The following is a 26,242-nucleotide window of genomic DNA, read 5'->3' as shown; positions in this document are numbered from 1 at the left end:
CGACAAGCTCAGCGTCCTAACTCACTGAGCCACCGCGTCCCTACTTACTTACTTATTATTTGCTTTTTGACATTGTGCAGGGTCTTTGTGGTTATTACATAGTTCTCCAGATTCTTCCCCTCATTGAAAATTCAATCAAACCTTTCATAAATTTTTTCACCCTTACTCCAAACTCTTTTTAAAGGATAGGTAGATAATTAAAACTTCTCCATTAATTTAGCATTCAACTAGGATTGTCTGGAAGCTTTTAATGAACAGCTTTAATTGTGTGTCCTTCAATTTTTGTTCTGTAATATTGTTCAAATGACTGCTACTTTCAGCTTGAATATTTATTTAAAAGGTCAGTTAGAACCTATGTATTCAGGATAGAACAACCCCACCCAATCTTTATTTATTATTTAGGAGTTCAAGGTAATACACATAGTGCTCCCTCCTCCCATTCTTCTCTATTAACAAAATTCCTGAGAAGGAAGTTGGGTTAAGCAAAAGTGCATGACCCAAGATCATCTAGTATGGCTGAGGGAGGACTTGAACCTGAGCCCCTCATACGTAGCCCAACCTCTTTACCATTACTCCACCATGACTCTCAGGAAGCGGAAGATCCTTGAATAGAGCCTTGGTGGCACAGTGGGTTAATGCCTCCTTAAGTAACACCAGCTGCCTGCAATTAGTGCAGGTTCGCATCCCACCAGGCTCAAGGTTGACTCAGCCTTCCATCCTTCCGAGGTAGGTAAAATGAGGACCCAGATTGTTGGGGGCAATTAAGCTGACTTTGTAATAATGCCGCTTGGGGGGGGCGAAAGCCCTAATAAGCAGGCATATACAGAGAATGAAGGCTATTGCTAAGCACATTGATTTGTGCTTTAAATTGTACACCGCCCTGAGTCTTCGGAGAAGGGCGGGATATAAATGGGATTAAAAAAAAAGAATTGCATCTTCTCTTTAACCCTATTTAATGGTGAACAAAAATGGCAAAAGATGTGGTGAACTTTGTCCCTTGTTTCATCTGAGTTCCTTCAATGGTCACAGCAACTCTGAATAAAGTAAAATAGCATCATCCCACAATCTGTGCACCTGCTAAAGATTCTGAAACTCCACCTCTCTGGGAGCTTGTGAAACTCTCTGGGAACTCAGCCAGAGTCCACACGCCTGCTATATAAGAGGCATCAAAAGACAAGTGGCTTCTCAGAAGCCCGTCATATGGTACATGCTGCCAAGCTCCCCAGGAAGGATGGGGATAGGCAGTGGGACTCGAATACCACTATGGATACCCATACTAATGATTATCTTAAGCCATCATCAGAAAGGTAGGCAACTTTAAGAGAAGTTCATTTCCTTTCATATGGAAGGCATTCAGCAAATAAATGCCTGGCTTCTTGAGGGTCTGATGATTTTACACTGTTTTCTTTGCTTTGTCTCATTAAATGTTATCAGGACTTGACAAACATTTGCTTGAGTTCTCCTATCGTTCACCAATATTCCAGCCTTTAATGACCTTCTGAGCTGGGTTTTGATGGATGAAAATGATAAAAAAAAGAAAGAAACAGTGGTTAATGGAGCCGAAGCAATATGAACTGTAGAAAATTAATTCTCTCTTTTATGTACATTTTTCTGCAAGGATAAATACAGTTGATCATATGTGAATGTGGAAAGTTACAAACTTGAGAAGGTTAATAAGGCAAATAAAAACACTGCATTGTTCAGGTGGCTTTTAATAGCAAGATTATTAAGCTCTTGAAATCTATTGCAAAGTTCATGCTATTTTGATGAATTAGAAAGCCAACATTGAATTGATTGCACTTAAAATCATCAGCCATTCAAGGAATGTGCACTTTATGCCCTTCTGGGATCATGTACTGTCTTGTAATTTATCAGTACAAATAAGCATTTTGGAGATAAGGAACAGAGCTTTATTTCATGTGATCTACCTCCGTAGATTCTCTGAAAAGATGATGTTCTGGATATTTTCTTAAGCATTTAAATTCATTTCCCAGAGAAACTGGGGATGGAAATTATGAGGGTCAAAACTGTTCAAAAGACAACATGTAAAAAATTGACTGAAACCACAAACCACATATATTTATCTTTAGCAGTGTCTCTATACATTATCTTCTTGGGAAAATACTATCCATTTTTTTCCATCGCCTTCATATTTGAAATAAGTGCAGCTCTCTTTTGAAGCTTTGGGGACTTTGTTTTTATCAATAAATATGATTAATAGTACCTCATAACAGACAAGGTTGCTTATGTAGGTTACATAAAATATGCTATACAGATCTGCCTGAATTAAGATTCCATTTCCTTCTTTTGTCCATTTGTACTGGACAAGTAGCAGTAAGAACAAGTGCAGTTATTGTGAAACACATTTACCCAGTTTCTACTCAAGGTACTTGTAATAAGATGTTGGGAAGTTTTCTAAGAGACAAAAAGAAAAATACAAGTTCATATTTTAATACGCTTCTGGTTCCAGCATAAAATTCAAGACTCGTTGTGATAATATGGAATTTGACTGCTGTCGAAGAATTTTGATGTGTTGTACTAAGATGGAAAGAAGTAGTTTAGAATCTATCAAAATCTAATGTTATTCATTTTGGATGGTAACAGATATTTTTAGACATTTTTAGACATATTTAGATGTTCTACATATTAGCAGTTTATTCCAATGACTATAATTACTATGACCAGGTTCATAAGGAAAAGGAGAAAGAAATAACTTACTTTGAAATATGTTGTATTTAGGAGCAATAAATGCCAAGAGGGATTGCAAAAATATGTAACAAGACACTTGGTAGATTGTTTCCAGATTTATTTATACAGTATAGACTAGAAAAACTGAAACCAATAGGACTTTAGTGAGTTTTGACTGATGGAAATTTCACTGGTTTTAAAGAAGCTGCCACATGTATATTGAAATGCATGTACATCCACAACAGAGTTGCACAGAAAGATTTGTCATACATGAAGAAAGAGGGAGGGAGGGAGGGAGGGAGGGAGAGAGAGCGAGAGAGAGAGCTACTTTTATCTGCTTCAAATGCTGATGATGAATAGACAAAATAGAATATCCCAATGAATAAATAAAGCACTAGAAGGACAACAATATTTTGCAGAATTGTTGCTGGTGAATTTTTCATGAAATCCATGACCATTAATTCTTTGCTTTTCTAATTGTTGCTGCAGTGCATGCCCAGTTTAATTATCAGCAATCCCAATATGAGGACGAGCAATCCCAATATGTGGATCAGCAATCCCAGTATGAAGATCAGCAGTCCCAATATGTGGACCAACAACCCTTCTATCCTGACGAGCAGCAAGTGCAGCAGACACATGACTGTAGGTATCTGTAACATTATGTATACAGTAGGGCAGAGTAAAAGGTGAAAAATAAGAATGCATAGCCCCACATTTCTACTGGTCTTTCAGGAAGACCAATAGGTTGGTTTCAGGTTGATTTCTCTGTCTGAGCAGCAAGATGTAGGCAGAGAAAGCATTGGGCTTTCTCTTGGAATAGTAGCATGATTAAAAGAGTAGCATGATTAAAGCATGATTAAATGATTAAGGCCTGGAGACAAAAAACATATGGAGAATGGTTGCAGAAACTGGGTATCACTAGTCTAGAAATGACATGATAGCAGTATTCCAGTATCTGAGGAGCCACCATAAAGAAGAGGGCATCAACCTATTCTTCAAAGCACTAGAAGGCAAGACAAGAAACGATGGATGGAAACTAATCAAGGAGAGGAGCAACCTGGAATTAAGGAGAAACTTCCTAACAGTGAGAACATTAATCAGTGAAACAACTTGCCTTCAGAGGTTGTGGCAGCTCCATTACTGGAGCAGTGGAGGTTTTTAAGAAAAAAACTGATGTTTTTTCAAACATCAGTTTGAAATGGTATAGGGTCTCCTGCTTGAGTAGGGGGTTGGACTAGAAGACCTCCAAAGTCCCTTCCAGCTCAATTCTGATTAAGCACAGAGGAAAGAGAGGAAAAGTGCTGTCAGACCCTCAGCGAGGCATACCGTTTCAAATCACTCTTCTCTTTACACAATGGACCTATTTTCACAAAGCGTTTCAGAGATAAGGAACTAGTAGAGCCAGTAAGAGCCACTACCCCTTTGCCAAAACAGGCCATTCATAATTACACAGATGGTCATCCAAACTATATCATTGGCACTTGTGCCACCAGGAAGTTATTTTTAAATTAAAATTTCCTAATATATAACATTATCCATCCATCCCTCTCTCCTTTTCTCATTCTGTAATGTGAACTCATTGTTTTGAGCCCAACAACAACAAATGCATTTGCTTCATCACCTATGCATAATACCACTTCAGATACGAAGATGGTGATCGTATCACCTGTTAATCATCTTTCCCTCAGGCCAATGGGAAGTGGAGTGGAACAGGAATGTGGGCATTATCCCAAGGTATAAGTAGACAAGAACCTGCAGACTCTATTAGAGGTGGGCATTGTTTGAGCTCAGCTGGACAGAAGAATCAGAAACACAACCAGCTACTCTCTCCTTATATAGTAAGGCTTCGATCTCTTCAAAGAGGGCCTTCTCTGTGGGCGCCCCGGCTTTGTGGAATCAACTGCCGGTTGAGCTCCGGATGGCACCGGATCTCCGCTCCTTCCGGCGCGGGTTAAAGACCCACCTATTTGAACAAGCTGGCCTGGCCTGATGGGGAGTTAATTTGGGTTTTAAATATTTGTATATTTTATTGTTTTATTTTGGGCATTAATTTAATTCTATTTTAACTTTTGTATTTTTGTATTTTTATTATATGCCCTGTTCACCGCCCTGAGTCCTTCGGGAGAAGGGCGGTATAAAAATTTAATAAAACTAAAACTAAACTAAACTAAAGTGAGATGATAGAAGGACTAAGTGGCAAGAGGTTTAGCAAAGGCCAATAGAAAGAAGCAGGCAACAGCTTCGTCTGTCATCCTTCTACATACAATACATATAGAACATGTTACACAGTTGAGACATTATTAGACTCAAAGTATCATTGAGAGAAAGCTTACAGACAGCCTTGGGGAGAGAATATTTAGGGATATGCTTGCAAAGCCAGTCAACCAATCCTGTATTCTTACTTCCCTCAACTGGTCCTTCTAATTGCTTTTGTGGTTGGCAGCTGTCCAGCACACTAAAAGCAAAATTAACTTCAATATCACCTACTTCATGCAAATAATTGCACGACCTACAGCTGTTCTTTCCGTTTAAAATAAAAGTGGAATCTTACAAATGAGCGTTTGGCTAGCTAGGAAAAACAGCAAAAAACATGAAGTATTGTTCATATTCATCAGTTAAGCAGCATACTTACAAACCACACCAGTATTTAATCTAAAACTGTATTTGAATAATGTTGCTGAACAAATATGTTCTGTGTATGTGTGCATATGCAAGCAATACACCCATGATAGTAGGTAATTTACACCCATGATAGCAAGCAATTAAAAATTAATTAGCCTTTTGATCTTAGGTTGTCATTACATCCCTTCCAATTTAGAAAAGGGCAATTTAGCTTCAAGTCTATATTTCTTTGGCTGTAGTAAGAATGGTTTGGATAGAACTGTTACAGAATCATTCAAGTTGAAGAAATTAAAATAAGAATGAGGCATATACCTCCTAAAGTACAACATTTAAAATATGTCTTTACCTGCGGAATGGATGGATTCTTTTTCTTGGTTCAGTTCTTAATATAAACCCTCTAGATTTTTATCATTATCTACAAATCTAAATCTAATTTTCCAGTCAGTTTTTCTAAAAAAACATCAAGATGAGCTTTAAAGTAGTTTAAGGCATGCATTTCATTCAATTCACTTTCTATACAATGTTGAAGTCAAGTCAACCTGAATCCTCCATTAAATCATTAAACCATTCAACTATAAAAAAGCCATACTGCCACAGTCACCTGGTGCCAAATAGTAAGGACTGATTCTTCACTTATATAGATAATTGGCAAATATGAGTTGCTCTGCAAATGGAAAGGTGGAGAAATCTTGCAGTGATTTTTGTCTTAAGCAGATTAGGCTGTGATGAAAGACAAACTTGGGATGGTGACTGCTTATTGGTAAGCAGCCACACTTAACAGCTTCTGAGTGGATTAAGACCACATTGAATGAAAAAATAATAGAAAATACTTGGAGCACTGCTTGTGCTTATGGGCTTGACCAGGATTTTCAGTTGTTGCTTTCTTCTGTATTTCTGAGAGAGAGAAAAATATTTTGTGTGAAAATAATGCTGACAATGTAAGGCTTAACATTTTTTTGTCATTTTTTTCTCTCTCAAAATGACTGGAAACCATTTGGGGCCATAGAGGTCTAGGAACTACAACAAAATTAATGTCAAGATTCTTTGGTTGACTGGCCCTGTATTTGAGGGACCGGACTCCTGTCCTCATGCAAAATTTAATGAGTCACTATTTCAGTATTTTATTTTTATTTATTTAATAATATTTATATACCGCCCTTCTCCCGAAGGACTCAGGGCGGTGAACAGGGCAAGAATAAAAAATACAAAGTTAAAAAAATTAAAAAAGGATTAAATATATGCCCACTAAAAACAGTAAATACAATATTAAAACACCAATAAAAACAACAATAAAAAACCCCACCAATCCCCCATCAGGCCAGTAGTGATTTAAATTCTTGGTTCAAGCTTGTCAACAAAGATATTCTTTAAAAAGACATTTTATTAGAATTTTAGAATACTATAGAAGTATTTAAAAAAGAAAAGCCAGAAATAAAGAAATAAAAGTGGGGAAAAAAAGAAAACAGAATTTGGACTTCTGCCCTTTTTTCTGTTGTGTAATTGCCATCTTCATCAAGAAATGTTTTTTAAAGATAAACACACAATTGAAATACTAACATATTGTTCCACTACCTATTTATAAAGAAATTCAAGTGCAGAAAAAGGGTTCATGCTCTCACATTTTGATATGGATTGCCCAACGGAAAGAAAATGTTTGCCAACATGGCTACTTTTATATAGGACACCAGTTTAAGAATTAAGCTTAATTATATGAAGAAAAGTTCCCATAATTTTAGCACTGATGATGATTTCATATTGTAACATTGCAATTACAATGTGAGATATAACAGAGTTTATATATCGGAATGATGTATTTGAATGATGCATTACTATTTTCTCTATTATTTTTTTGTTTGAAAACTGTTACAAGAGTTATGTGCATGTTTATTCAGGAAAAGATCTCACTAAATTCAGAGTAACTTAAATTATTATCAGGTAAATTCAAAAAGCTTTGAACTGCCAAATTTGTTTGTTTATTGTTTATTTATTTAAAATAAATATATGCCATCCATCTCATTTAGAGACAACTCTGGTGACTTACAAGCGTTAAAAACTGGTAAACATTAAAATGATAAACAATAAATAAGAACAATAAGAACAATAACAAATCTGGAGGAAGGCACCATGAAGTACACAGGGAGAGTTAGAATCTTCTCTTAATCTATAGCCACCTCCAGAGTGGTACATTCCTGTTGGGGCCTCAAGCCAAGTGGCAAAGCCAGGTCTTCAGGCCCTTGTGGAAGGTCAGGAGGGTGGGTACAGAACTCACCTTGGGAGGTATGATATTCTAAAGAACAGGAGCCACAGCAGAAAAGGCTCTTCTCCTAGAAACTGGACTTCAATTTGATGAAAAAAACTATTGTTATTCCTTCAACATGGACCCTAAGAATTACACTGTATTCTTTGGAATTCCAGTTCAGAATTACTCAGCTAATCAGAGAATGAAAGATTTGCCAAAATAAATATTAAATATTTATAAATATTAGAGTGACCTTGAACTGCAAGATAGGCAACAAATAAATCTGATCATAATAGAAATAAAATCATGTGCTGTATTTAGAGAGATAACTATTACTGGAAAATAAAGTTCATCAGTGAAGTTTAGAAATACTTTGTGGCATTGCAAAAATGTTTGTTTTAGGACAGAATTCTTTTCTTTCAGATTTAACCACATTAGCTCCCTCAAGTCCTGTGAGTGTGATCCCTGCATTGAGAACAACAATGGCGATCAAGAGTAAGTTTATCAAAAATAATGATAAGTTTTAGATTACTTGCTCCATATGAATCACTGAGTTTAGTTCTATTCACATCAGTAACGTGATCTCAGGGTGAAAATACTTTAACATTAATTAGGAACAAAGCAATCAAAAAGGAGGGTGAAAGGGAAGGAAACTCAATGGCAGATGGCAACAAATAATCACACTGAAATGTTGCTGAAATAATCACATGAATGATTGATTCTAGAGAAAAGAGCCATTTGGTTAAGGCATCAGGCTAGAAATCAGAAGACTATGAGTTCTAGTCCTGCCTTACGATCAAAGCCTTGAGCCAGTTGCTTTTTGTCAGCCCTATGAAGAAGGCAATGGCAAACCACTTCCCAAAAACCTTTCCAAGAAAACTGCAGGGATTTGTCTAGGAAAAAACATCTTAGAGGAGTAGGTGGGAAAATGAATGGGTGGGTTGGCTGAGTAAATGTTAAAGAGGATGGTTTTGAACAAAAGGTTTTACATATTACTTTGAATCCACAGCTGGAAACTCAGCTCACAATCATAGAATCTGTAGTACTTGGGGAAATTTCCACTTCAAGACCTTTGATGGAGATATCTATCAGTTTCCTGGACTCTGCAATTATGTCTTTGCATCAAACTGCAAATCCTCTTATGAAGACTTCAATATACAAATAAGACGCTTGGTTTTTGAGAATATTACTGTTATCAGCCGTGTGGTTTTGAAACTTGACGGAGTAGCTGTTGAACTGACTTCAAGTTCCATTACTGTCAATGGAGAGCCGTAAGTTTCATTATTTAGACAAATGTATTTTTTGTTATTTCAGAGCCGTAAATTCCAGTCACATCAGGACAAGGAGAAAGAATGTCATGTCATATATTGTTCTTACTTCAGTTTGACATTTGTAAATGAGATGTTTCTTGTAAGTGAATTTTAGTCACTCTCAGTTGCAACTTGCTTTACTTCCAGGATTCAGCTGCCTTACAGCCACTTGGGAATTCTGATGCAGAGAACCTCAGGTTATCTCAAGGTCCAAGGGAAAATAGGAGTGACCCTGCTGTGGAATCAAGACGATAGCCTTTTGGTAAGAACCCATTCCAAATGTGGCAAGGAATTCCTATTATGACTTTGGAAATGACTTGTGGATCTTTGCTTACATATTGTCTGTCTGTCTGTCTGTCTGTCTATCATCTATCTAGCTATCTGGCTAGCCAGCTAGAATCTATCATTATTTATATATCTTTTACCTATCTTTCTGTCTGTCTGTCTGTCTATCATCATCTGTCTTTCATCTATTTCTATATATACTGTTTATACTGTGTGTGAGAGAGAGCGTATTTCTATGTTATGTATTAGAAAATTATAGACAACAACAACAGCACTTGTGGATGTTATTTTGTAATTAAACATTCTTGACATGATGGATAATAAGGGTAATTTATTAAATTTATATGCTGCCCAACTCCCAATGAGTTTAATGTTGTTCTGGCATGCAAAAACTAATATTTGAATATCATGCTGGTATAAATCCTAATAAAGAGAAGGTGAAATGGATTGGATTTCAGTTTAACCATACTTGCTCTTGATGGTGAAATGGGTGCCATATAAGTGTAATAAATAAATAAATAAATAAACAAACAAACAAACAAACTCCACCTTCAGCCTTCTGAAAGGTTGTAAAAAGCTGGCTCTTCCCCAAAAAATGTGAAGGTGAGGTTGGAGCCCAGTGATTGTTGTTATTGGTATTTTTCCCAGAAAACATTAAATTTCAAAAGAATATAACTATAAAAGAACAAAGGAAAAAACAAAGTTAGAAGTTACTTTTTCCTATAGCTTTTTTCCCCCTTTTTGAATGTTATTGTTGGTATTGGGGAGTGTGGCATTAGGGTGTGAGCCTGTTTGTTTCGATATTATTGTTTTTTCTTATATCCATATTGTTTCTCATATCTTCTTATTGTGGTTATTGTGAGCTATCCAGAATTATAATGTACAAATATGTATATAATAATTTGTATAAATAAATAGAATATTAAAAGACAATCTCTGGTTAAAGTGATATGAGTTAGCTATGAAGAATAGAACAATGACAGACCATCTCAAAGAATTGCCTAATTTAGTAGTTGCCCCCACAAATAGTTGTATCTTCCCAAATGTTTCTCATCAAGTATTGATTTTTGCAACTGTTTTTGATACTCTTTGATTTGCATGAATCTAAATCTGTTATTGTTGTTCATTGTGTTGTGTCCAACCCATTGTGACCCCATGGACAACGTTCCTCCAGGCCTTCCTGTCCTCTGCCATCTTCTGGAGTCCATTTAAGTTCACGCCTACTGTTTCAGTGACTCCATCCAGCCACCTCATTCTCTGTCGTCCCCTTCTTCTCTTGCCCTCAATCTTTCCCAGCATTAGGCTCTTCTCCAGTGAGTCTAAATTTAGGCCAATCTAAGTCTAGCCCAATATAATATGTATGGATTACTTCCTTATTCAATCTTACTTACATGTCTGTTCTTGAAAATATCTTTATTTGCACAAATTAGAAAATGAAAGTACAACTGTGAGGCTAGGACTATCAGATCTGAGTTTCAAATATCTGGATGATCACTAGATGGAAATAAAAATGTAAGAGTTTACTACATCTCACTGCTGTCATCTAGTGATTAGTCAGATTTTGCAGCCCAAAACTAGGACCTTTAAAGATTAACCATTTAAACTAAAGCTGTCTTTTGATGAAGTATAAGGAGAATACTAATTATTGTGGCAGTGTTACCACAATAATTTGTTGTGGTAGTCTTCACTTTTTATTTCTTTCAGAATTAAAGAATAATCTATTAACTCAAGGGGCTCTGTAACCAATTTACTGGTTTTGCTGTCACGCCCAAACCTTTTCCTAATTTGGAAACAAGCTTATTTTTCTCCTCTATCTTTTTTTTTAATGGACATAGTGGTTATATGACTAGAACGGAATCTGGAGCACATACAGATGAGCTTGGCAACATTATTAATATTTAAACAAAGAATCAAATGAATTTTTATTCCCAATGTTGAGCCTCAGAATATTTCTCCTCTAGAGAGGAGGAGACACTGGCAAATGCCATTGTTCTTGTAATGATTCAGAAGGTCCCCTTCTTCAAATGACATAATTCAGAGAAGGACTTTTCCAATCCAGTGGGTACTGTTCTGTGTGTGGCATGGGGCCGGAGTACCTCAGGGAACATCTGCTGCCGGCATCAAGCTCCCTGCGCCCTGTGCGTTCCCACAGAGAGGGTCTCCTCAGGGTGCCACCGATCAGAGAATGTCGATTGGTGGCCCCCAGGGGGAGATCCTTCTCTGTGGGCGCTCCGGAGCTGTGGAATCAGCTACCGGCTGAGCTCCGGATGGCGCCCGATCTTCGCTCCTTTCGTCGCGATCTTAAGACATTTCTGTTTGTACAAGCCGGCCTAGCCTGAGGGGGAGTGTTGGGGTTATTTTATTTTTTGTTTTTTAACTTTTCTTGGGGTTTTTAGTGTTATATTTATATTGTTTTTAACTAGGGCAATTTGTTTAATCTCTTTTTTAATGTTTGTATTCACTATTTTATTCTGCCCTGTGAACCGCCCTGAGTCCTCAGGGAGAAGGGCGGTATATAAATCTTATTATTATTATTATTATTATTATTTATAATGCCTGTTGTAAGTGGCTTTTTAGACATTCATTGGGGTGTATTGATGGCTGGCTTTTAAGTCATTAGCTGTCATTTGCTTGTGCTACCCAAGTGCTTGATAGGCCGGTGGTAAATCAACACTTTTGTTGACCAATGAGGGGCCTGTTTCCCAGGCTTCAATCACTTTCCTGGGTTGCTTTTCAGAGGGTTTTCAGATGCAGTCACTTAATGACATGCATGGTTGCTTAACGACCACAACAGAGAGATCTTGGATTGCAGCAGTAGAGCAAGATGGTCAGGTGGGTGCCTTATGCAATGACTGCAATGATTTATGACCAAATGTTCAGACTCAGCTGCGGTTGTAAGTTGAGGACTACCTTTAGCCTCATTTCATTTACGTCTTATCTTCTTGTTGGATCTTCAGCACTTGCCTCACTTAAAATGGTATCTGACAATATTCAGACATGTTGCTAAATTTAGTTTATGCCTCAGTGAATGAGGCACCGTAAAACTGGGGGCTGTCCTTTCTCTTCTATTCTGGGATGACTTCAAGGAAAAGTTTGGAAAGATTGATTTGATTTTAAATGGATCCAGTAACAATCTGGGGGTCCTCCTGGAGTCAAGATTCCTGCATGAGAGGCAGGTGGCAGTTATTGCAAAGAGGCCTTTGCTCAATTATGTATTATATACCAGTTGCATCCCTTCCCCAGTCAAGAAGCCCTTAGTTCTGTTACTCATACCCTGGTCATTTCCCATATGGACTACTGCAATGTGTTGTGCATGTGGCTGCAGCTGCTGAAGAATATGGCAGCATGTGCAGTTCTGGGTGTCCCTAAGAGTTGCATATGTAACACCACTGTCATGTGAGCTGCATCGGGTGCCAGTTTGCTTGTGAGTCCAATTCAAGTTGTTGGTTATCGTCTTTAAAGTCCTTCAGAGCATGGGACCAGGTTCCTTGAGGAACCATCTTGTCTCAATTATTTTGACCCAGCCCACATGGTTAGTAGAGGAGATATATTGTGGTACCTGTTGATTAAAGAATTTTGACTGATGGGGACTATGAATATACTTTGGTGTTGGCCCTGCCCTATGGAACATCTTGCCCCCAGACGTGAAGTGGGACCTCACCCTTTTAACCTTTCAGAAGGGCATCAAAACCTGCTTTGTCAATTGGCATGCGGGTTCAAGAGTGACATGTAACCATGGGATTGACTGTGTCTGAGGACTCTACCTCCATCTTTTTTTTACTTTTTTACCTTTGTTTTAATTTTGTTTTTTAAACTTTGGTTTTAACTATGTCTTTTTATGTGGCTGTATGGATTATTATTTGTAAACCACCCAGAGTTACTCAGGTGAGAAGGGCAGTGCATAAATTCGATAAAGAAATTGAGAAAGCTTAATGTTAACCAGACTGCAAATGGCTTATGAAGAAGACTTGCTAAAATAAGTCATAGTTAATATTAAATATCATCTATTACTCAAATACCATGATAATTTGTGATTAAGAGACATCAGTAACAAAATATTTCTATCTTCAGTTTTGAATGTACCATAGGAAAAGGGATGAATGGTCTGTTTATTTCATCCCACACTGTGACTTAACATGACAGCCAAAAGCAACTATTGGATTTAATGGGAATTCAAAAATAAGAAAGGAAACAGAATTCCACTATCAGACCTTAAACACTAATCCAGATGAACTTTATTTTAATCTCTATATGTGTTCATCTGTAGACCTGTTTACCAATGTTATACATAATATGTTGTCAGTTCTTAACTTTCATTCTTAAAACTCTAGATCTTCACTACAGTTACATTTTTTGTCTTGTTTTTAGCTGGAACTACATGAAAAGTATGCTAATCAAACTTGTGGTCTTTGTGGGGATTTCAATCAAATCGCAACCTACAATGAATTCATTTCCAACAGTAAGTGGCAAAAAATAGCAGAGTTCTGTTTTTATTGCTTTTGAGGTCACACCTCATTTGTAGAACAGGATTTATTTTGACAAATACCACTGAAAGATTATTGCTTCAGCAGCCTTAAAGTATGTAATTGTATAATGTTATACTGTACAAGGATCAAGATTGTTGGAATAGCCACTTCCAAATATGAAATGATCCTAGGTTTGTTTCTTTATTATTTGCTTTTTCAGAACTCATGTAGAAATACCATGCATCTTTTAAACCTGGATTTCTGTTTTCCATTTTATCCTGGAAAGAGGGCTGCCACGTTTAATGTGGTCAGAGATATGCCTGGAAGGGAAAATAATGGGTCTCTCTTGCAAGGAGTTACAGCTCAGATTAAGCTGTGTTTCTCAATCTTGATGTGTGAACTCCATGCTGGTGTAGGATTCTGGGAATTGGAGTCCACACGTTTTAAAGTCACGGAGGCTGAGAAACATTGAGCTAAATGCAAGGACTGGTTGCAAAGTTACTTTTTCATCACAATCATAACAGTCACTAAATTTGTGAATTTTGCAGGTTTGTAAAGCAAAAGAAAGCTGAAATAAGATCATAGTCACTGTCCAGGTTTCACTTAGCTTAATGATTGAGTCCTAATTGTAGCTACTAAACAAGGACAACCTGTAATGACAACTTGGAAGAGAGTGAATGCAGGGGCATAACTTTCTTTGAAGTAAATTCAAGAGGCCTCCTTGGTGGGCGGGGGGGGGGGGTCTGTGCAGAGGCAGGCTTATAAAAACAAGTCAAGATAGCAATCAAAAGGGTAATAGATTTATTCCACACAGAAGGAATATAGTAAAGTTGCAGGCTGGGTCCAGACAGGTCTTTTTTTGTGTGCTGTCTTTGAGAGCAATGTTTTGTTTATTGCAGATGTCCAGCTGACTCCTTTGCAGTTTGGAAACATGCAGAAGATGGACGGACCTACAGAACAATGCCAAGATCCTTTCCCTTTACCTAAAGGCCAATGCAGCCAGGAGTTTGTAAGGATTTGTATTTCATGTTATTCTTTATAAGGGAATTTGGGTGCTTTTTGCCCTCTTCTTCTTTCCTCTTTCTTAAAAATTTTGAAGAAAAAAAAAACAAGCTTGTAAACATTAGCAATGCAGATCAATAATAGTGTAGTAGCTTCCTGTATTTATATACTGTTTTTCATGGTGTCATGTTCTCATCTTAGCAGCGTTAATTTCTTCTTTCTAGACCACTCTGTGCCAAAGGATACTGACTGGTAATGCATTTGACACTTGCAATGCATTAGTTGATGTGCGTGACTACATTGATGCTTGCGTACAAGACTTATGCCAATGTGATCAGTCTATGGCGGAAGTCTGCATCTGTAACACCTTTGCTGAGTACTCCAGGCAATGCTCCCATGCTGGTGGACACCCACTTGAATGGAGAACAGAAGATTTCTGTCGTAAGTATTCATTAAAAAAACTTGCATTCCTATGGAGAACTCTTTGCAATCAGCGTATAGATTCCTAAATAAGGCAGTTATTGACCTCACAATAGGCCATCAAGATCATTACTACACCTATGAAGAGAAATCCATATCTAATTCAAAGAGATGCAACCTAACAACATTCAAATATTGCTGAAGCAACTTCATCCGATTAGGCTAACCAATGGGATGCTGGGAGTTTGGTGAAGTTTATCAAGAACTCTGCACATCTCCAACCAGAATTTAGCTCAGTTCTGAACTGTTCTTATCAGTAAGAAGCTGGTGCTAATGTTTAATTTACTTTTTTTTAATAACCCATTAGATTCAGTTCAGTCTTTAGGCTTTGTTTAAAAAAAACCCAAGTCTCTGCCCAGCAGAGCTGGGCTTTTTTCCTCATAGAACGCTCAGAACGGAGTTCTGGCACCTTTTTTTGGGTAGGGTAGGCAAGGCGGGTTGTATGACATGTGTGCGTTCCGGCACCTTTTTCTTTTACAAAAAAAGCACTGCTGCCCAGTGTTATATATCTAAAAAGCATTATCACATGTTTCCCCTGGCCTGTCTCCATGCCATGTCTTCTTTTTTCCAGATTGATGATAAATTCAGCTTCCCAGAAATTGTTCCCCTTAAGGACTAAATATATATTGCCAACATTCTGTTTAAGGTATCTTTACCTCCGGAGGGGGAAAAAAAAGTATAAATAGGGTTTCTAATGTCTCATTGTTCATTTCTGTTTTCAGCCAAGTCTTGTCCTTTCAACATGCAGCATCAAGAATGTGGATCCCCCTGTTTAGACTCTTGTACCAATTCTGAACAGTCCCAGTTGTGTGAAGAACATTGCATAGATGGCTGTTTCTGTCCTCCTGGTAAGTCAGTATCCATGTTCAATTGTTTATAGACTTGGAGTTGCCTGGCTGAAGCATCTCTTGTTACAGAAGTGACTACATGGAATTTCATTCCAGACAGCATGGAAAGGAAAACAAGTTTGCAATGAAGTGTTTACTCTTCTCTGACGTGTAAAAAACTTAATACTTCAGTGCTCTTGCAGTAAGGACTGTTTAAAGGATAAAAATAAACACCTATTTTGTCTTCCCCAAGAGTAGTTTACTATAATCTGATTGTATTGTATTAGAGGCATTATAAAATGCATTTTGGGGGAAAGAAAAGGAAAGACTTTATATTGTTTGAATTTTAAGCAGTTATTGATTTGTTTATGCATCTGAAGAGGAAACAACTTTTATGCTGGATGTTTTGTACTTTAATTTTAATTCTGTTTCTTGATCTACAATTGTACTGAGATGTACAAATAAAATAGAATAGATTGCTTTGATTTAACAAATCAAGGAGATTGGTTGAGCACTAGAATGGAATTAAATTTGCTCAAGAACAACTTTAAGAAGATCAGTTGTAAGAATTACACAGAAATGTTGTTGATGCTATTCAAAATGGCTTTTCTTGCTAGAATTTACTACATGGCACTGTGAAAATCTGGTTCACCCTCATAAAAATATTTTTACCTTGTACTTTTGTCCTGATTCTGGCTTTCATGAACATGGTAGAGATCTGTTTCTTTAACAGATTTTCCATAAACCACATTCATAGCAATTAATATGTTGTTTTATTTATTAAATTTCTGTTCTGCATTTTCACTAAGAAAACAATCCCATGTAACCTGAAAAAGCTATTAAAATCAGACCCACTTGCAGCTAGCCATACTTATACATCCCATATCAAGTGTCTGGCAGCTCTTCTGACACTCAGCTCCATGAGCATTAGCTGTGGCATTGTCACAATCAAAGTAGACCGTAAGAGCATCACAAACTGGTAGAAAAAAAGTGATTCAGTTTGAGATTATATCTCAGTAATTACACATTTTACATTAGGACAAATATTAGATTTTATGGATACAACTAACATGGGACCCCACGTTAGAAGAATCACAATCTCATTTTGTTTAGGTTTCTTAGTTTTGAATCATATTTTTCAAAGTTGGAAAACGCCTCTTAATAATCATAAAATGAATGTAATTGATGAAATTGTCAATTTGCTTGTGAAGTATACAAATTAAATCCACATGAATATTCATGCTTCAGTGTTAAAAACAGTGGTTGGATTGTGGACCAAAATTCCAAGAGATACTAGTGATAGGAATGGAAGAAGGGAGTATTTTCATCAGAACTACAGCATCTGTAAATCTGATGCTCTAGAGGAAAAGCTCCCATTGAAAGCTTTATAAAGAGTGGATTTTTATTGGGATCATGGCTTCTTTTTCCACACACCATTGTTTCCAGTGAAAACTGGTTGATTCATGGTTGCTGTAAAATCACAACATGCTTTCAGTGTGATCTGAAGTCCTACTCCAGATGTTGAAATGGTTCGTGTGCTTTCATATATTTGAGGAAAATATAACACATTATATTGATGACAAGTGTCATGGAGATTTATTACTGTGAAAGATATAATGTACTCCATGCTTCTTAAAAATTCTTAAAAATAGTGAAATGAGTATGAATAACATTCATTGGTTATTTCTTATTTTAGGCACTGTGTTTGATGACATTAACAATTCTGGCTGCATCCCCATTTCGGATTGTTATTGTTCTTACAATGGGGTTTCTTATGCTCCTGGTACTTCTTTTTCCTCCCAGTGCATTTCATGGTGAGAATGATGATTCCCTGTAATTTAATAATGTTTTATTAGTGATCAGAGGGGTAATAAAAAAATAGGCACGTTATTTGAAAGGTTGACTTGTTAAGAATATACTAGGCATAATTAGTCATGCTAAGAATGTCATAAGACTGTGAAATAATGTTTAACTACACACATAAGGGGATTTCTTTTTTGAGCATGATTTCCTTGTTGCTTTGCATGCTGTTGCTTCTGAACCCACCTACAAATTCTTGGCATATGGATGCACAAAAATCACTCTTGTTTACAAAGGAACACAGAGTTAAAAGATATACAAATATTTTTTTTAAAAAAATGTGATTCATTTTTCTTCAAAATTTAAAAGCTTTACAAATTATAGATATCTATAAATCTATAGGTACATTTTGATTGCAAAAAGATTCAATATGAAATTTAGTTATTTAATTAATTTAGGCATTACTCATCTCCAGCTGAGTCCGGTTGGCTCACATATTGCCATATCAATTCAATCTATACCAAATTGGATGTGATCCAATCACTATATAGAGGTAGAAACAAAATTAATAAGAATGCACCCAAGGGACTCTCTCTATCTTCAATCAAACTTCTTGTTAGAAATGTCATAATTCTATTTGACTTTCATGTCAGCAAGCAAATACCACCCAATATTGAAACCTGAGTGTCTTAAAAAGCTCATCATGTATTGTGTAAAAAGGCAAATAACTGAAAATCAACTCTGCTTTTCTTTTTGGCTGCTCTTCATTTGACATGCATTTAGTTGACTGCATTCGCTGTTAGCGACAATAAAACCTAATATTACCTTCTATGACCTGAGGAACATTTCTGAAGATGTTCATCAGCCAGAAGAGCAGCAAACCTCAGTTGAATGCATTTTTTCCCCGTTCTTACATTAGTTTTCCCCAAATCTGCTTTGCCAAATTGGAGATCCTCCAGAGAGGCTTTGAAGAGGAAAACCACAAGGAGGAAGAACAAGAAGAAATCATGTCATATATAAACATAAAACTGTTCATATGACATTGGCTATAGTTCTGAATGTTTAACCTAGAATATAGCCTAAAAAACTCTGCAAAATGCTGTCATGCTATGGCAGAAGTACACAATGTGTGGGAGTGGATAGTCTCTGTTTTCAGAGAAGACTATCTATACCCACATACTTTAAAGTTTAAAAAAAACGCTGCCATCTGCCATTGCATTTCACCAATCTTGCTTTCAGATGCCAAGTGCCACCGTGTTCCATTTATCAAATGCTGATAAATTATTATTATCAGCAATCAAATACTGAAGAAAAAGCTTCTATAAATTATAGCAAACATCCAGAGAATGTTTTAAAATTTAGAACTGGAGCATATTTGTCACCCAAATCCATGATGTAGAATTTGGATAAGGATTGAGGAAAACAGGTTATTCTAAGTATACAGGCCTAATTTGCATGAGCAATATGCTTCTTAAAGGAGCTTTAATTAGAAAACTCCAAATGCATTAATTTCTTTACTAAATGAAGCAGGACTTTTAAAGTACCCTCTCTTGTATACAAATACTTCCTTCAGGATTATAGGAATTATACTGTTATGTTCATTAATACCATGAGTCTTTTAAAACATTAAGTAACACTGCAATAAACTCCTCAGTGAACTTTCCATTTGGAATGCCACTAAAAATTTGTTAACCAAGGTCATGCTTCACTGAAAACATGAGAATATGTATAGTACAACAACCAATTCTTATTTATTATAAGGATTACTCTACTTTTTATATAGCAATTTGTTGATAATTTCTTCCTTTTTTTACTTCAGTTCTTGCACTGGTGGACAGTGGGCTTGCGTCAGCCTTTCATGCCCTGGAGTATGTTCTATTGAAGGTGGCTCCCATGTCTCCACTTTTGATGAGAAATATTATTCCTTTTTTGGGGACTGTAGCTATATGTTCACTAAGGTAATTTGCATGGACTAACCGACCCAAGGCTACCTGATTAGATTGATGGGCCTTGGAGAGACTTCCTATTCTTTAACATCAACATTGTAGTTTAAAGTTCCTGTTAAAGGCATGTATACCAGTTCTAAAGAAGAGACCCAAACCATAGGTCCTGTCCACATGATTAAGTTGTGATAATACAGTCTCCAACTATGTGGGATTGTCACACTGAAAACAAGGACCCTCCCATGCAGTATTGTAACTGGGAGAGATTCAGCCTTTCTACCAATCTATGTGTTATCATCATGTCATATATTTTTATTCATATCAATTGAAATAAGGCCCCCTTCTTCTTGATTACACTTGAAAGTGTTGCTCAGGATAATTGAAACTTCCTCATCAAAAGTTTACAAAACAGATGATTATTTTTCCAATTTTCTGGTGTTTAGGGGATGGGTAGATACATGTCTAATGACTGCACTCTTTTTTTGTTTGTTAAATGGTGGTGTCTTGTTCAAATAAGAGGGGGAAAACCATAAATTGCAACTTTTAAAGTATTTTATTCTTTTAATTGTGGAAAGTAAATCCTGACCTACAAAAATAAGAGTGAAGTGATTTTATTCTTATTATTTTAGCAGTCAGGCAGCATGATGGCTCAGTTGTAAAGACATTGGGCTTATCTGCTGGAAAGCTGACAGCCCATGTACAAGACCCCGAGCTCCATGCAATAGGGTGAGCTCCTGTCCTCGCTCCAGCTCCTGTCAACCTAGCAGTTTGAAAACATGCAAATGCGAGTCAATAAATAGGTACCAATTCAGTGGGAAGGTAACAGTGCTCTGTGATGTCATGCTGGCTACATGACTGCGGAACTGTCTTCAGACAGCACTGGCTTGATATGGAGATAAGGACCACCCCCTATAGTCAGCAACGACTAGCAGAGTAAAATCCGCAGGGACTCATTTAACTTTTTTTTTAATTAAAAGTCTCATTAGTTTCGAAGGGATGCCATAAGTTCAGGCAATGCAAACTGTTAGTATTCTTTTTTTTTCCCCAGCTCTGTGATAGCAATACCTTCGCTGTTCTGGGAGAAATCCAAAAGTGTGGCCTGACAGAATCTGAGACATGCCTGAAAGGATTAGCTCTAAGTGTTGATGGAGGACAGACAGTAAGTATGAAGAACAAGAATGGATGAGAAGCATGCTAGCTCAATAATTTTAGGAATATTTTTTTTCACCGGACGCAGTGAGAAACAGGTTTAGTTTGCATGCAAAAAGCAGTTCTCAGTTGAGCTCCTGATACTAATGTTAAAGTTATGCTAGAAATGTGCAGTAAAATGTTGACTTTCTAATTACAAACAGCGCATTTCATTTTCTTTACACACTGTTCTGTCCATTGTTTCTTTGTAGGGGAATCCAGGGTCTGGAATGTTTCTTTTCACTTTTCACCATCTATCCTGGCTCAAAAATTTTATTTCCTTCAAACTTTTTGCCTTGCATATTTAATTCCTCCACTTCACTTTCCTATTCCTTTTTTCCTTTCTTCTACTTTCCTCCCTGTTATTTTTCCTTTCCTCTCATTTTAGTTCTTATTTCCTAATTTAAATAACCTTCCTGCTGGGGCCTGGTTCTTGGCCCTCACTTTCTTTATTTCTTTTTGTACCTATCTTCAAATTTGCCTCACAAAATTCCTCCCTAGCATAGAAATGCTCTGGACCTAAGTCTCTGAAAAATCTCAGAAAAATATTTATCCCATCCCACTTAAAATCTGTTTCAAATACTTCATCAGTTTTATTTGTGATCCATCAGTTATTGTCAGAACCTTCATTCTAATAAATGAAATACAATATAAATTCTATGTATAGATAGCTCGTGTTAAAAAATGTTGTTAAGCAAAATAACAAATGTGTATTTCCTAAAAAAAGATAATAAAAAGCAGTACAACTGAAAGAAATGAGTTGGGGGATGTTAAAATTTATTGCCGTATGCCCCTTTGAGTCATTGTAGGTGATTTGGACATATTAATTTGCTTAATAACTAAATATTGCAGTAAAGACATTCTTTCTCACTGTGTTTGCTCTAACCTCTCATTTCTCACTACCCAGGTCTTTGTGGTCAAGTCTAATGGAGCTGTGTATGTGAATATGATTCTCACTCAGCTGCCTATCTCAGCATGTAAGTTCTTTACTATTTATATTGTAGCGTTTTAGACAACTTAAAGATTGATCTTTTGTTTCAGGAATTTATTTGAAATTCTTCAAAGTGTCTAGGTCAGGGGTGTCCAACTCGCAACATCACATGATGTGTCGTGACGTATCACAACTTTTTTGCCATTGCTGGCAATGTGGTGGGGGCGGTTTTGCCATGATGCATCCGGCCTGTGGGCCAGCAGTTTGACACCACTGGTCTAGGTGAATGAGTAAAATAATATCTTATCACTTGGCAATGATGGAAGAAAGAACTGAATATTGTTAAAAGTCCAATTTAGAACACGAAAAGATTGGTAGTAATATATTATCAAAAAGGTTCTTCTTGGGATTTTAGATGTAATCTCAGACCTTTCCTTTGAAGTAGGTACTAGTTTATTGATCACAAGTAATTGCTAATCCTGATAATAAGAAATATTAATCCTAAATTATTAGTTTATATTACCGGTAGTATCAGTAAGTGACTGAGATGCAACGTCTAAGCCTTTATCAGTATCACTTACTGAGATGCAAAGCCCATGTGTATACTATGTGCTACACTAACAACCACAGTTGCAAGACTCATCCCTTGGTGGCAATTGAAATGTATGCTTCCATCTGAAAACTACTTTGTTGTATGGTTTTGTTTCTACAGCCAATGTCACCATCTTCAGCCCTTCCTCATTCTTCACTCTGATAGACACAAAATTTGGATTCCAGGTGATGATACAATTTATCCCTATAATGCAGGTGTTTGTATACATGGATCCAAGCCACAAAGGGCAGACATGTGGTAAGTAAACCAATGAGTCATTCTCACTACACAGAAGAAGGATGTTACAATGATAGTGTGCAAAGGATTAATGTCTTTCCTTTTTGTTTCAGGCCTCTGTGGAAATTTCAATGGTATCCAATTAGATGACTTTAAAGCTATCAGTGGGGTGACAGAGGGAACCCCTGCTGCCTTTGCTAACACCTGGAAAACACAGGCAGATTGCCCCAATGTCAAAAACATATTTGAAAACCCCTGTACTCTCAGTATAGAAAATGGTACGTACATTTGTTTGCTGCTCTTTTCCTAGGCACTCTTCTCTGGCCTATTCCTCTCTTGGTGATGTTGACTTTTCCAGAATTGACAGTAAGCATGGCTGTCCAAGAAATATCTTTAAAAAGAGGTCTTTAAAGAATAAAAAATAGAAACACATGTAGCATTGGGTAAAAAAAAATATAAACATCCAGAAGGATTCTGAAATATTTAACTTTTCTGGGGTTAAAGTTGCTTGGGTCTAGAGCAGGGGTGTCAAACTTGCAATGTCACGTGACGTGTTGTGACGTATTGTGACTTTTTCCCCCATTGCCAGCAATGGGATTGGCGCAGTTTTGCCATGACACATCCGGCCTGCAGGCCGGCAGTTTGACACCCCTGGTCTAGAGTTATCAGGACATAAAGTGTATCTTCACAATGGACAATAATAAGGATTGTCATTATTTTTCTACATTCATATCCTGCTTTTCCTCCAAGGAATTGGAACAACAGTTATAATTATTTTCCCTCATTTTCCTCACAAAATAATCTTGTAAAGCATATTAGACTGATTTGGAGCTACTGTTGACTTTCCTTCTACAATGTTTTCTCCAAAATAAATAAAAACAGTGACATGTATAGGCACAAGAAAACACATCAGCAAACAATGAAAAATCTATACATAATTTATTTTTATTTTATTTTATTTTAATCCCATTTATATCCCGCCCTTCTCCGAAGACTCAGGGAGGCTTACAATCTAAGCACAAATCAAATGTGCTTAGCAATAGCCTTCATTCTATGTATATGCCTGCTTATTAGGGCTTTCGCCCTCCCCCCCAAGCGGCATTGTAGTGGACCCAAAGGCAACAGGACCATTATTACACAGCTGAGAGAATGCATCTCTCTTGCCTGGTTTAAATTAGACTTTTGTGCAGCACAAGACTGTCTTTTGAGATAGCACTAAGCATTTAGAGATAAACTCATGTTTAAAAGCATGCCCAGTGCCAGAATGTGATGACAAAATGGCAAGTGTGTTTGGGCAATCAAAGTCCCACCCCTGTTGGTGCTCATGCTGTGAGTGGAAAGCTTAGTAAAAAGGAATAGGGCTTTGATTACTCTGTTGTCAGTTTGATACAGTTGATGTTTGTTGCAGACATATATGTACAGTATACAGAGGATCTATAGCAAAAAAGAGTACCAAAATGATAGCCCATTTATTTCTGTTTTACAGAAAAATATGCTTTACACTGGTGTGGATTGCTGACTGACACCAAGGGGCCCTTTCAGAAATGCCACTCAATAGTAAACCCGGCTGTTTACCATAAAGTGAGTAGTTTTTTTTTTTGTCTTCCACTGAAACTCTAAGATAAGCCTAAAGATAATTCATGGGGAGAAATGCATTGCCAAATTCAGAAAAGCCAGATTTTAATTGGTCTTTTGCTGAGCTTTCTATGTTTTTTTTCTTCCTAGCTACATTTTGTAATTCAACCAATATACATATTTCTCACTTTATATAGCACACCAGGACCTCTATCTACTCAATAGTTTACAGTCAAATGTTAGTATGAAATATATCATTTCCATTCTGGTGCTGGGTCTTAACTGGAGATGTCAAATAATTTTAAGCTGTTTTAAATATTTTGCATTTCATGGACTATTATGTGAACCAAAACATTATTATCCTTCAGATTATGTATTTCAGATCTTGCAATATAGTTTATGGTTTAAATTTGCATGTGAACATAGAGATTGAGGAAAGTTGCATACAAGCTATTTATATATTAAAAAGGTAAAGGTAAAGGTAAAGGTTCCCCTGGACATGCGTGCTAGTTGTTTCCAACTCTAGGGGCCAGTGCTCATCTCTGTTTCACAGCTGAAGAGCCAGTGCTTGTCCGAGGATGTCTCCGTGGTCATGTGGCCAGCATAACTAGATGCCAAAGGCGCACGGAATGCTGTTAGCTTCCCACTGTAGTGGTCCCTATTTTTCTAATTGCATTTTTACGTGCTTTCAAACTGCTAGGTTGGCAGAAGCTGGGACGAGTAACAGGCACTCACTCTGCTACGCGGCACTCAGGATTCAACCCGCCAAACTGCCAACCTTCTGATCGACAAGCTCAGCATCCTAACCCACTGAGCCACCACGTCCCTTATTTATATATTAGGAAAACTAAATTAAAATATATACTGTACATTAGAAAATGCACATTCTAAGTTAAGATGTGAACAAAATGCATTTGTTAAGGCAAATTGTATAAAACAGTTTATGTAAAAAAAAATTGTGGTAATGTTTAAGAAAAAATGCAGAAAATGCAGAAGGAAACAAATTGTAATGAGTTGGATTTAGACGGAGCCATTCATTTCCAGTGTAAATTCAAAGTTTACATTACTGATTAATAGCACCTGAAGTATATGACTATTCACTTTGCAGGATGCTATAATTCATGGAAATACCTTGCTTCCTGAAAGCTAATAAACTGTTACAGATTTGTACACTGAAAGAACCCAACTGACTAGCATAGGACAGACAACTTAGATAAAAGCAGAAAAAAGGCTTTCAGTGCAACCTCTTCAAAGTTCCTCATGATTTTTGCAAGGCCAGGCTAAAGCAAGATTACAGAAGTGATGGCTCTTCAGATATTATTGCCTATGCCTTCTAGTAGCCCCATAGCAAGAGAGGCTGGCCGATATCTGAAGGGTCCAAGGATTGCGCCATGAATATAAAGGGAAATATCTCTGAGGGAAGGTGACGTTTGGTTAAACTGAAGTTCCTCTGTTTTTCTAGAACTGCATGTTTGACACCTGTAACTGTGAAAAGAGTGAGAACTGTATGTGTGCTGCCCTCTCAGCCTATGTCAGAGCCTGTGCTGGTAAAGGAGTATTGCTCAGTGCATGGAGGACTAGTGTCTGTGGTAAGTTTAGAATAACAAACAAAAAAGAGAACCAGCCTGGAATTAAGGAGAAATTTCCTGACAGTTAGAACTATTAACCATTAAACAGGCTTCCTTCAAAAGTTATGGATGTTTCATCACTGGAGGTTTTTAAGGAGATATTGGACAGCCATTTGTCTGGTATGGCACAGGATCTCCTACTTGAGCAGGGGGGGTGGACTAGAAGACCTCCAAGGTCCCTTCCAACTCTTATTCTGACTGTCCCTACTTGCTTTTAGCTCAATTAAAATGCTGCTGAAGGGTCCCGGACCATTGGAAGCTATCATATTTTTCAGAGAAGAGGAAAAATATATATGCTATCAAAATATATACGTATGCTAGCCTTAAAAAGTAACTCCAAAATTAGCTTGGAATCAGGCACATACTTCAATAAAACCTTTTTTGTATTTATTTTAAAATACGTACCATGTGTGCAAAATTCTCATGCCT

The 26,242-nt window shown here is 37.0% G+C and overlaps 1 protein-coding gene across 1 annotated transcript in view; it reads left to right on the top strand.

Moving 5' to 3' along the window:
- Nucleotides 1–1,212: 1,212 nt before the first annotated feature.
- The window catches only part of LOC310638288 (mucin-5AC-like), a 72,983-nt gene continuing 47,953 nt past the window's right edge, over nt 1,213–26,242 (top strand). Inside the window, exons 1-17 of the mRNA XM_083359224.1 lie at nt 1,213–1,307; nt 3,178–3,330; nt 7,973–8,044; nt 8,559–8,820; nt 9,007–9,121; nt 13,513–13,603; nt 14,510–14,619; nt 14,837–15,053; nt 15,815–15,940; nt 17,616–17,733; nt 19,539–19,677; nt 20,711–20,821; nt 21,758–21,827; nt 22,494–22,631; nt 22,724–22,888; nt 24,097–24,191; nt 25,648–25,774. Coding sequence (XP_083215350.1) covers nt 1,232–1,307; nt 3,178–3,330; nt 7,973–8,044; nt 8,559–8,820; nt 9,007–9,121; nt 13,513–13,603; nt 14,510–14,619; nt 14,837–15,053; nt 15,815–15,940; nt 17,616–17,733; nt 19,539–19,677; nt 20,711–20,821; nt 21,758–21,827; nt 22,494–22,631; nt 22,724–22,888; nt 24,097–24,191; nt 25,648–25,774 — 2,185 coding nt within the window. The 5' untranslated portion in view covers nt 1,213–1,231. The remainder of the gene's footprint in view (nt 1,308–3,177; nt 3,331–7,972; nt 8,045–8,558; nt 8,821–9,006; nt 9,122–13,512; nt 13,604–14,509; nt 14,620–14,836; nt 15,054–15,814; nt 15,941–17,615; nt 17,734–19,538; nt 19,678–20,710; nt 20,822–21,757; nt 21,828–22,493; nt 22,632–22,723; nt 22,889–24,096; nt 24,192–25,647; nt 25,775–26,242) is intronic.

Source organism: Vipera ursinii (genome assembly GCF_947247035.1).
Source record: "Vipera ursinii genome assembly, chromosome: 1".
Classification (NCBI taxonomy): domain Eukaryota; kingdom Metazoa; phylum Chordata; class Lepidosauria; order Squamata; family Viperidae; genus Vipera; species Vipera ursinii.
The sequence above is the reverse complement of the archived record's forward strand: the minus strand, read 5'-3'. Positions and strand labels throughout refer to the sequence as shown.